Below are 12636 nucleotides of genomic sequence, written 5' to 3' on the forward strand. Positions count from 1 at the left end.
CAGTAGTAGTGGGGTATGTATGGCTACTCATATAAGAAACCTGAAGACAAAGGAGTGGGGTTTTCAAGTTAGCATTTTGTCAGGAATGAGTGCAATGGAGGCCTTTTATAGGGTTATCCTTTTGCAAGAATGACAACTCATTTTCTGCTTTAGAAAGTGTTAAGCAACATATCAAGAAATAATAGTATCTATTGAAAATGGTATCCTAGCCTCTATTCTTTCATCTGATTGTATAGTTAATATTTTGAGACTGGAATCTTTCCTGTGCTTTTAGGCAATGTGAACAGTTAAAATTATGGAGTAAATGAAATAGACAAAGCAGCTATTATCAGATCCTTCTATAACATTTAAAAATCACTCCATTTGGTAAAGTGATTTGCAGACCCTCTATTATGTTTTTCAGTTTGTGGCAGAATGTAATTTTGTTATTAGCGCTTCAAATTATTTAATATTACACCCTCAAAGAGGTGTCTTTGGGTACTGTAGTCTGATGAACATCTATATTATGTATACATGTGTTTATGTTTGTGTATGTATACATGTGTATATGTGAGTGTATGAATGTATGTCTGTGTATATACACACATAAAATATTTTAATAGCACAATCTGTATGAATCAGCCCAAACCACAGAGTTGAAATCTGGATTTCTATAAAGCTCTGAAGTGTACAAAATCTGGAATATAGTTCAACTCATTATAAAGGTAAAAGCTGGCTTCAGAGTTCAGACCTGAGCTTCCAGAAGGTTCAGGGAATATTCAGATCCAAGGTGCTGGTTAGAATCCATCTCTGTATTAAAATAAAATCTCCAGCCTTTAAAATAATGTTTTCTTCATGTGTTATTGCTCTTTTTTTTTTGTTCATCATCTTTATTTCCCTAGACAACATCTTTCCATTTAGCTATCTCAAAACGGCCATTTGTGCAAATGTTGTCATTCTTGTTCTAGACTAGTATCAACTTCATTTCAAAATTAATACATTCAGTTTTCAATTCCTGTTACAAAATTACCCCTGCAAATGCAGTACTATAGGTCTTTTCATTGCAATTTTAAATAAGCAAGGCATTTCTGAGTAAAGCAATAGAAGGTTACATTCCTACTATCCTTCATGACAGCATGTATATTCACAGATAAATAGCAAGCACTGAAATGATGCTACGGATAGCTCTATAAAAATGATGGCCCAGTTACAATTAGGCAGTCCTGCCTGAATTGTACAATTTAAACCAAGCTCTTCTGAATTGCTTTGTAGCTAAATCAGACAGCTACACAGCACAATATCTAGCTCAGAGTTGAAAATGGAACAGAATTAAACATCTGTCGTAAGTATGGAACTGAAACGGCAGCGTGTAAAATGAACCAGTGCTGCTTGTTTTCTTCTCTTTTGGTGAAGGCTAACATGAATTCATTTTTGGCTTTCCTGATGTGGATTTTCAGCCTGGGTGTCATCTTTACATCCAAGGTTCCCAGAGCCTTAACAAGACTCTTACTGGTTGTACATTTAAGTCACTCATTTTGAAAATTATCGGTCCTGCTTGAACCGACTAGCAGTCATCTATGCTCTTTTATCTTGCTGCAGAATATACAGGGGTGTTCACTGGATCGTGACCATAACTGAATAATGTCTGTAATATTATGTAATTTTCCTGTATAGGGTGAACCAGGTCTTCCTGGGCTTCCTGGACTCCCTGGGATAAAGGTAAATAAACTGTAGTCTCTGTTGTATTGGGGGGACACCACAAAGAGGGGGAGACTGCAAGAATGTGGCTAAAATGGACTTACTGTACTTGTGCTGTATCTTCTTCTGAGTCTCTGGTATTGAACTGAGGATTGTCACAGAAAGGTTTCACATGGAAACTTCGTTAAAGTGTCTATGAGTAAGCAAACAGTACATCTTACATTAAAATGTGAAGTAGAACATTGCATTCTAGTGCTTTAAAAAATAATCTAATATAGTAGGGTTTTGGTTTTTTGTGGTTTTTTTTTTAATGGAAGAGGCTTGTTTTCAAAGTTTTACTTGGTTTCCACTCTGATGGGTGCTTTCCAGTCGCAATAGTCTACTGAATTTACCATGCCTCCAGCTAGAGAACTGCATTAATTATACACAGGCTGTGGAGAACTGGCTCTGTTGACAAAAATACTCTGTGCTCCATTACACAGCAGTGATTCCACTGACAAGTCAAAATGTTTTAATAAGATTCTATTCAGTATTAGCTACAGTCCCTGACCTAATACCCGGTTTAGTCCCTGGCTTCCGGTTTGTCTGGGATCTTTAGGCACGTTGATACAAAAGACATGTGGTTGGTTTAGTTCTAGCATAAGTGGTTGCATTGGGAGTTGCAGACACTTGCACAGTTTGAGCTGTAACTCTATAATGCTGCACAAAGTGAGTGGCTTCACATATTCTGAGTGCAGATTAGAGTGGTTGCTTCTCCTTCGTGGCAAAGACTGTTCTTTCAGAAAACAAAATCTCTTTGAAATTTTTTCTTTGCGTTCTGGCATGGGCCTATGTATACCTCAGGAGACAGTTTATATCATTTCTCCAATAACAAGGGGGATAAGCCAGAGGCCAAACTCTTGTCCATTTTGGTAGGATTCAGGATTTATCTCGTGGAATGTAACATTTGCAGTGGTTTTATCCAGGGACCTGGGAATAGCCACAGTATTGAAGCATAATGTCCCTTCTGTGTTACTAGTGAATTATGGGAAGAATTGAACATGCATATTAAAGTTTGTATGTTGTAATACCTGAAAATATAGTTCCCAGGGAGGTTGTTCATTTTCTGTGAGAATGAACCCTATATTGACTAGTGAAGATCATGTAGGAGCAGAGTCCTTTGTGTGATGAAACTGTATTTTTTTAAGGACCTTTGACAGCAATCCTTATACTGTTTACTTTAACAGTGAGCAAACAGGTAGCTCAGTTGGAGGTCAGTGCCAGTGTTCTGGGGGCATTTGCCAAAACCAGCTGGAGTTACGGCTGGTCTTTGGGGACTCTGTGTTCATGCAGACCATGCATGTCCATCCATATCATCAGCAAGTAAATAAAAAAGTCTAAATCTGAGTCTCTGCTCTGGGAAAATTATTACTGTTAAGCTTTATTTGTTGGTGGTAAGAACGGCTCAGAAGGGCAGCTTTCCGATTCACCTGAAAGGCAAAATGTGAAGTGAAAAAATGGATGAAGTGTGGCAGTTTTGCCCAGTGAAAATTTGTTTCAGAAGTCAGTGGATACAGTGGAAAAATAGTAGTTGCCTGCAGAATGAAATGGAATAATTTGGTCAAATATTAATCCTTGAGGAGAATGCTAGCTTCTATTAAAAATCTAGGCCAGAGGGAGACTAGTTGTGGTTCAGTGAAGAAACTCCATCTAGTGCAATTCTGCATTGAGGTGGCTAGATGCACCCTAGGGTGGTAACAAGCAAGCTGGCAGAACATGCATAGGAGAGAGCAAAGAAGATGTGGTCACATCAGACTTGCAGGATGGGTGCTGTTTGATTCAAGGCATTTTTAAACTCTGTTTAATTAAGGAGCCTGTAGAAAAAAGCCTAGATTTTCTGTCACAGAGACTATATCTGTGTCATGAGAAGTGGTAGCAGAAACTAGAGAATGGCTTGAGTTAGGAATATGGGCACTCATCAGCAATGAAAAAGCAGTAGTTTAGCCCCTTTTCTCAGCCTCTGTTTTAGCAAAGATTTATGTATCACCATGGTAAAATCATCTCATCAATTCCCAAGAACAACCTTAGTGATATCCCAATTCCAGTGAACTGATGTTGATTGAGAGCTACTTTGAAATAACAGTGACTGCATGAGAAACTTCAGCATGGAGGGAATCCAATTGTCTGGACTTGCAATCTGTTGGTGCTATCATGGTGTTTCCACAGAAAATTGAAAGGAATCTTATTTGGAGCAATGACTTTTTTTTTTTTTCCTCCCTGATTGTTCCTTGTTGTTTGTTACATTTTTTTCAGGGCTTTTGGGGTCTGTTTCCATCAGGACTTTATAAAACTCTCAAAGATATGTCTTTGCTATTCTATCTTAATAGTGATATGCAGCAGTGGCATAATGCAACAGACATAGTACAAACGTCACACAATGTCATTACAACATCTAGGGACTTGTTACAGCTTGTAAGAAGTTTCCATAAGGGAAGTTTTTCCTAAGACTTAAATGGATTACAGAGTTCTCGTGCATTTGCGTGCCAGCACATTAGCTCTCAGCAGGGATTTTGCAGGCTATTCCCAAACTTTGTGAGATGGACATCTGGCAACCCAAGCAAAACGCTAGCAGGGGCATGTAGGAGAAAGTGACAGGGTTCAATACAAGGCAGTAGCTACTTAATCTCTTTCCCAGTAGGAAAAACTAAATATTCTTGTATTGCTGGTATTATGTTGCTACTATTCTTGTTTTCTGCAGTATTTTCCCCTGCAGTTTCTGTTACATTATGCAAGCATGCACATGCACACTCAAAAGTCTTCTACAAAATTTTCTGTTGAGATCCCTTGCAGCTAAAAATCTTTAGGGTTCTCACTGCACTTTTTGATCTTTCTTCAGTCTTGTATAACTGGAATTACAGAACATTCTCCAAATTTGTGTCTTCCTATGATGTTCTAGGAATTAACACATTCTATTTGTTTTTTGGCTTTTGCCCTGAGTTATTGGTAAAACACATTTCTCAAGCAGGTTTGAAAGGTTAGCCCTGGGTGGCAAGTGCATCTGACATGCATTAACTCCTGTAGATGAATGGATATAGCTCAAACTTTTGTTCAGCTGGCCAAGTAGTCAAGGAATGGGGAAAATATATTTTCTGGAAATTAGATAAATAAATAGCAGAAGTTCATATCCATTTGATATACAGCAACTCAAATCACACAGGTGATTTCAAATGAACGGACTAGTTGTCTGAGGGTCATGTTTACAGAGCTTTTATGTTCTAAACATAAATTGGAATTGTCGGATGTTGACGGACTGATATGTACAGGCATCTACAAGACAGGTGAGAAGAAAGAGGCAAGAGAAGGCTCTGTGTTGCCTAATTTTGAAAGAATTTCCTTTAGTATCTTCTAGTACTTCCATGTAAAGAAAAGAAGATCTAGATATAGGGATAGTCTAGACAGAGGAAACTCTTGGATGTAGTTCTGGTCTTAAATATTTACCGTTTGACTATTGTGTAAGGAATTGAAGTCTCTTTTTCTTTAAATCTGTTAGTTGAACTACAAATTTGCTTTCTTGTGAATGAATCTCTCGACAGTGACAGGCTATACTATGAAATGTTTTAGGTAGCTCTGCACATACATAGCACTCTTTACAAATACTAAACCAGCCTGTGAAAACATAAATGCCATGCCAGGCAGTGGACCATATCTTTCCAGCTACATCTCATCTTCTCATGGTTGAAGAAGGTTCCCAAGGCATCCAGTCCAGTATGCTTGAACATGTAGCCAAACTACTTAAAGGATTAATGAATACTAATCACTGGGAAAGTTTCAGCTTCTTATAATGCCATTTCAATTAATTAATCAATGTTCCCAGGAACCTGTTAGAGCTTGGTTGAACGTGATACTGGAGTCTGAATGAAGAGTAATATTGGACAGACATCCAAGTATCATATCTGAATTCAGAGTATGCAGCAGGGTCTTTTATCACTTACTTTTCTAGACCCATTCACTACACACATGCGGATGTTTTGAGAGTTCTTCCTGTTCTTTTTCGTTCTCTCCTCATTGTCAGTTGGTGCCATGGAGGAAACACAAGCGCAGTCAGTTATTTCCAAGACAGTGATGAAGCTGTCTGTGACATGCTGGAGAAACGTTTCTCAAGCACCTGTTGCTGTTTAGGAATGGCTGGAAACTTAATGAGCCCCTGAATGTGTTCCACCATGTCACTTGGGAAGCGAGTAAGGCACCTAAACACAGAATATTAACTCATCGCTCTGATATCCCCCAACTGACACCAAGCAGACGCAGAATACTTTCTGTGAAACACAAACTTCATATATCTGTTTTACCTCATAACTTTCATGGGGTGATACATACAAAGCAGCACTCACTCCCTGTAATGGAAATCATGCATACCCGTATTCGTTGTAATGTCAGACATCTCTCAAATCCATTGTGTTGCATTTCCTGGCATTCAGGCAGTACAGTCCTCAACTTCTTCGCTGCAGTGGGAAGCCTTCACGGAACACAAGCCTCTTCTCAGTAGCAGCACTTTATGCAGGATCTGGCTTTTCTTTAGCATTTCTGGCATTTCTACCTCTGTTTTTAAAATAAATACTGAAACAAAGCTTGTGAGTGCAACTAAGTTTTTATTCTGTGGTGTTCATGAAAACTGCTGTTGAATGATTTGGCACAAGAAAAGAAAGGCTGCTTAGCCCTTCTGCTTTTGGGAGGTAGGGAGAGTTTTTGGCGTTTTCAAATCCAGTGGAACTGGCTGATTCAATAGACTTGCCAGTATACAGCATCTTGTATCTTTTTATACAATTACTTTGGATTCACTTCCCTGGGACTGTGCCTGAGCAAGGTTTCAGAAGAACCTGGATAAGGGTATAGGAATTTGAATAATTGTTTTTTTATGTTCTTTTTCTTTTTATGAAAGCAAAAGCAGTTCTAATTTTCATCTGTTCTCTACTTAAATTTTGTTTTCTGTTCTTAAATCTTTCTTTCTGTTCGTATTCAAAGATCTTATCCTGTGACTTTCCTAATTCCATGTAAAGACTGAAAAACTTGCTGCTCCACAGAACTTATTTTTTTAGCTCTAGAAGAGTTGATACTCTTTTCATCCAGCGAGTTCCGCTACAAAAGAAAACTTTCAGAGAAAATGAGAAGCAGAATTTTCAAGCTGGATACACAGAAGTTAGTCTCCTATTTAAACTCTTTTAGAAAAGAGAGCAACTGTTGTTGAAGCTCATGTGTTTAGAAGTTGCCCTTGTTATCTGGTAACAAAATGAAAGGGAATCTGAAGTAAATGGTAGTTCCAAGCATTTCATTTTGGAGTCAACACCATTCACCACCTACAGAAAAGTTCTTCAAACTCCCCTTTTCCCCCAGGAGTTCTTAGGAAGGCTGAGCACATTTTCCTAATTCATTTTTCCTTTTCCATATTTCCATTCTTCTTCCTGTTTTTCCTCCTTGTTAGTGACTGTTACCAGGAAACCTGCAGGGCCTATATCTCTCTCTTTCCGTTTTTTCCAGGACTCAGATATTCCTGCCCAGGCTTCAGTTCATCTTTATTCTATAGGTCACCATACTCAGAACTCTTTCTAGCCTGAACTCAGGAGCTGGAAGGGACCAGCTGACCTTGTGACAGGCATCTCCGAATCCTGGGTACAGAGATGTGCTGAACATGTTAATTGCAGCAATTGAAAATTGTGGGAACTCAGCTTCAAACCCTGCTTCATAGAAACTTAGGTTTCTCCCTGATATGCACTTGCCTTAGCTGGTATGTATTTTGAAATATTCAAGTGTGAACTAATTTCCAACCTTTCATCACTCACCTATAGTGTTCTTAAGAGTGGGTCATCTGCCTCAGCAAAGGAAAATGTGCAGTGTATTATAGATCAAATACTGAAAAGCAGACTACAAGGATGCATGTTCTGGGTGAGAATGGGAACTGATCTGAAAGAATAGGACTTAGTACCTGCATTTGGAGGGCTAGTTTTCAGAAGTAGCTCTATGCATGGGTAGGCAAAATATAAAATAAAAAAAATTACACAACTGTGCAATTAATTTTCAGTATTCAGTTTTGAGACTGGAACTATCTGTACAAACATATATCTGTGTGTATGTAGTTACATATCTAGCTTTGTTCATTCATGCCTAGCTGTCTGGTTTCCATATGTTATGGCAGTAATCACTTGCACAGGGTAGATGTGTAATTTCCCAGAACTAATTTTGAGAATCAAGGCCAGAAAATGAAATCATCATTAACATTGGATGGTATGCATGTGTCAGGAGTGTTTACTGGGGTGTTCTTTGAGATATATGCAGTTCTTATTAATCTGTCAGAAACTGTATCCTCCAAATGGTGAAAGCTCTCATTTTCTTGCCTGGAAAAGGCTAAAACATAAGTAACTGAAATGCAGGATGTTGTTTCCTCTAAAAGTATTACTAGTTGGAAGACTGAGCTTATAAGGATCTATTTCACAGCATCTGTTTTATAGCATAGTTTAATTTTCCTTTGTAAAAAAAAAATAAATAAAAAAAAATCCAAATCCAAAATTTTGAAAACAGCTGAATTAGCTGAGAGTCCAATATTCTGCTGTATTCAGAAATCAAGTATTTTGTCATCCACAAAGACTTGACATCAGTAATCTGAAAGTATTTCTGTCTCAAGTACACAATTGTAGATGGTCAGAAATCAGTGCATGCAATAAAGTTTTTTATCTTTCAGAGTAGCAACAAAAATTCCTTAGATTTGTCACCTAACTGTTTTCTAAAGGAAAGAATTTGGGGCCAGACTCTTCATAATTTAGCAGTTCAGTCATTGCAAACAATTAAAAATGAGGCACTCATTACAACAAGTGTTTTTATTCTAGTCCTCAAAACGAGGTACCATGCTGACTTGAATTATAATTAGCCTGTAAGTAAGAAGTCCTTGATATGACTAATGCATGCAGAATTAATCAGAATTATTACTGGTTCTGTTAGCACTCTTCCAAAGCAGCATACCTTCTAAGCAGGCAGAACTTAAAAGCAATGAGAAAATTAGGCTCACTAAAAAGCAATAAATGTTGTACAAAGTAGGGCTCATTGTGAAGCTTCAGAGTTTTAACCAGGTTGTAAGGTTTTATTTCTCTAACTCTAAATGAATCATAAAGGTTAAACATGCATTTGGAAATTCTAAACCAGAATTGTTTTTCTAAGTTTAGAGACTGATTAGGGAGTAAAGATATTGTTTCAAATGCGATGAGTGAGCCAGACAACCTGTTTTAACTGGCCATTTCTGGAGCCAGTTCTGAACTGGTATGAAAAGCCTTAAGACCTTATAAAACGGGGTTAGGGTTTTTTTATCAGATTTCCTTTTACCTTGCTCATTTCCTTCGTATGAGCTGAAAACTGTAGTCCTCCCGAGAGCAAAATTCCCATGGACATCAGGCTATATATAAAGTCCCTTTAATGCTCTTCATAGTGAGAAAGTATAAGGTGCCATTCTCTCTGACTTGTATAGTCTGAGGCCAGATGAGTTTCTGAGAAATTGCTTCACTGGAACTGAGTGCCACAGGCGCAGGCAGGGCACGAGCAAGCACGGCTTCACCAATTGCCATGGATTGCTATGTTCCAGACTGCTGAGAATTTTGCCCTCACTCCTCTCAGAGTGGAAAGGTTGCAGTATTCTGGTTAGATGGCAAACTCGGAAACAAAGTCTGAGGGCAGCAAATGGCAACTTCTGGAAAATCAACAGGGGCACCAGTGAACCAAATGTAGTTTATTATAAATTCATAGCTGTTCTCCCAACTGCCTTGCGTCTGGGTTTTGGGGTGGGTTTTTTTTGCAAGCTCTTCTTCTATGTATGTCCACCTTTGCAGGATTCTTTCAGTAGAGTTAGGCAAGGAAAGGACATCATACTGGTTTTGTTTTAAATATGCCTACGAGTGAGTCAGGGTAACATTTAAGACAAGCATACCTTGGTCTCTTGATGTGATTAAAATGAGGACCCTTCCACGTCAGTGCTTGTCAGAAAGGACACTTTGGGCTCTCCCAAGGTCTGTGACTGTTGAGGAGTTTGCAGGCTGCCCCATGCCAGACGCAGGAATTTTTGGAGAACCGCTAGACCTACAGGCAGGAGTTCAGAAGCTCCAGGCCTGCCCCTGAGTTGTGTGTTGGAGCATGTCGGGGTTCTCCTCTAGCCCAGACAGCTAGGTTTTTCCATGTACGGAAACTGCGGGGTGAACCCACATTACCAGAATGTTCCACAGAAATTCTGGATGCTTTGGTGTGGTTTGCCAACCCAGAGGTGTGCACGCGGGAGTCCCGGCCATGGCACGTTCGCACTTGCAAGTCAATGCCAGGGAAAGGTACGTGGAGGCACAGAACTGCCATGGTCCCAGCAGCGGGGCAGATGCTGAATAAAATATTTCAGGACCAATGAACTATGCAATAAAGGTGAGAGTTTGACATTTAACCTTCTCTGGCTAGTTCTGGCGCATAGCACTAGATAAGGATAAGGATTGAAATGACATTGTTCCTTGCAAATTCATGGTCTAAAGGTTGGTTTAGTCTCATTTCTATAGCATAGAGAAAATAATGCAGTAATTTGATGTAGGAGGAACATAGTAAGGTGGTCAGGAGACTTTAAAAAAAAAAAAAATTAAGAGCTCTTGCACAGTTTATATCTGTAAAGGGAATAACTCGCTCGTGTGTTTTATGGCTTTAGCAACAATAAAATATTTTATCAGTGACTTCAGATGTAGGATAGCAATTTCAGAAATGGAAGTGAATTTATTTCATTGTTACAGAAAGTTGATGGTTTGGGCTCTTTTCTGCAACACAGGTTTTCTTTTTCGGCAAACATTGATCTGGATGGGAAAATGTGTGTTATATTCATTAAAAGAATAATTATAGAAGGAAGAGCCTTCTGTGGGAAAACAGTGTATCCAACAACTGCTGTTCTCTACTGGCTGCTTGTTATCAGCATAGACCTGTGTATTTCAGGCACTGGAAGTGGACTGGGCCTGTCTGTGAGAACAAAGTTTCAAATAATTATGTTGTTGTGTGTCTCAGCTGTGCAATGAAGGCTAATTCTAACTGAATATGGTATTACAACTACATTGTTAATAAACTGTTGCCAAATTAGTGGTGTTTAAAACCGCAACTAGCATTGCAAATGGGATTTCAACTGTTGCAGCTTTTTAAGCGAAAGTCCGTGGTTTAGCCAATTACAGGTTCTATAAAAGTTAAAAGAAGACAGTGACAGCAAACAGTGTGTCTTAGGGTTAATCTCTAGTATCAAAGCTAGCCTCTGCCTCAGCCCATAGAAGCTTTGATCATCATGAAAACCAGTTATGAATATGTCTAGATAATAATCCTCATAAAAATTTGACTATCTTCTGAAGTAAATTACAAGGTGGCTTTTCTACTGTTAAATTCTGATGGAGCTCACATTACGCTAGGTGTACAGCATGCCATTATAGGGCCCTTTTCTGTTTCAGACATTTTATGGTAAGAGGTGAAAGTGAACATTAACAAAGTTTGTGAATAGTAGTATATCATTTGCTGTCTGACCAATTAGTATTTCTACAGTTGACAAACACTTGAGGGTGAAAATGAGCACGCATAGAGGTAGTCTCTGAGTCTTTTAAAATATTAACATATCAAGCCATTTAAAATTATTCTTAAAAAGATAACAAATCACTCCTGTAAACTGGAAGCAACGCACAAGCTTGTTGATTTTTTTTTTTTTTTAATACCAAGCTGCCTGTGTTGTATGACTGATACAAATTGCTCCAAGCCCTAACAGCAGATGAAATTCAAATGCTGAAATTCATCCTGTTCACTTCCTGTGCAATGTGGTGGTTTCTAAGCAGTGATTTCATAATTGTACCAAAGGGTTAAACTAAAAGGCACAGAGAGTCCTCACTTGCTGATGGCTTTCTATACAGCTGCCAAACAGTATTTCAATGGGGGAGTTCCTTACTCTTCTTTCAAAACCTACCTGTTTAACTCCTCTTTCCAGATTTTGTGTTCCTGCCCCTGCTTTCACGGGCAAAGAAGCTAGTGGTAGATTCTTATTAGATAAAACTTTGGTTTTATTGTAAGAAGTTGTAGTGAGATGTTTAGAAAAGTATTATAAATCTTGGTTACTCCAATTCCTTGCATTCCTCTCAGCATTTCACAGTAGTTTGGAAAAAATTCTGAGTTCATTTAAGCAGGAGACTTAAGATCAGGAGATGCTTCAGTGAATCTCGGAGCTACAATGTTGTCAAATCAAAGTGCAGTTGCCAACAAGCCTTCACTCTTGCTTTCCTGCAGTGATGTGCCAGCTAAATCACAAATGTCGTGTATTTAAAACAAAAACTAAAACCCTTGGTCCTTAATTTCCTAACCACATTCCTCTATGGCTCTGGCATTGTGTTTGTGTGATGGACTAATCAGAATGGTCTCTTCCTTGCCTTTGCATAACAGACATCAGCATGTCTTACTGAGAGAAAACTTTTCTTTACATTTCACACATCATTGGCAGTGCTAATTTTGATAGATTCTCATTCTTTTTTTGATATCTGAGTGGCATATAGGATAACATAAAGTTGGAAGCCAGCAATTTTTGCAGAATATAATTGCAGGATACAGTAGGTACAAGGAATGGGCATTGCTTCTCATGTAAAAGTTTCTCTTCTGAGTAACTGAGACAGAAATGCCAGAGACAAACCTGATACAGTTGCTACCTCCACTAACTTTGAATGGTGCAGAAGTATACCCAATGAGCATTTTAGTTAATGCCTTATGCTGTGGTTACACTCAGGAAATTTGAAATATTACAGAGGACATGACTTAGTTTCAAATCATCCAAACATGTTGTCTTTTTACTTAGAAGCTTAGTTCAGATGGCAAATCAGATCTGTCTTTTAATCTACTTAGCCTCACTAGCTCTACATAGAGGGAGAGTTGCATGTTTTTCTTAATGTAGCCAGGTCTTAACTA

At 38.5% G+C, this 12636-nt stretch overlaps 1 protein-coding gene and 1 long non-coding RNA gene across 2 annotated transcripts in view; one reads left to right on the forward strand and one right to left on the reverse strand.

The window, feature by feature from the left end:
- Positions 1 to 12636, forward strand: part of COL25A1 (collagen type XXV alpha 1 chain) — a 323161-nt gene that overhangs the window by 267370 nt on the left and 43155 nt on the right. Inside the window, exon 18 of the mRNA XM_069782996.1 lies at positions 1654 to 1698. Within this exon, the coding sequence (XP_069639097.1) occupies positions 1654 to 1698 (45 nt within the window). The remainder of the gene's footprint in view (positions 1 to 1653; positions 1699 to 12636) is intronic.
- On the reverse strand, positions 2790 to 9551 carry LOC138685358 (uncharacterized). Its single transcript, XR_011324579.1, has 3 exons — positions 9025 to 9551; positions 6073 to 6273; positions 2790 to 3251 (listed from the first exon to the last, which is right to left on the reverse strand). It is a non-coding gene; the product is annotated as an uncharacterized lncRNA (long non-coding RNA).

This window comes from Haliaeetus albicilla, chromosome 1, assembly GCF_947461875.1.
Source record: "Haliaeetus albicilla chromosome 1, bHalAlb1.1, whole genome shotgun sequence".
Lineage (NCBI taxonomy): Eukaryota > Metazoa > Chordata > Aves > Accipitriformes > Accipitridae > Haliaeetus > Haliaeetus albicilla.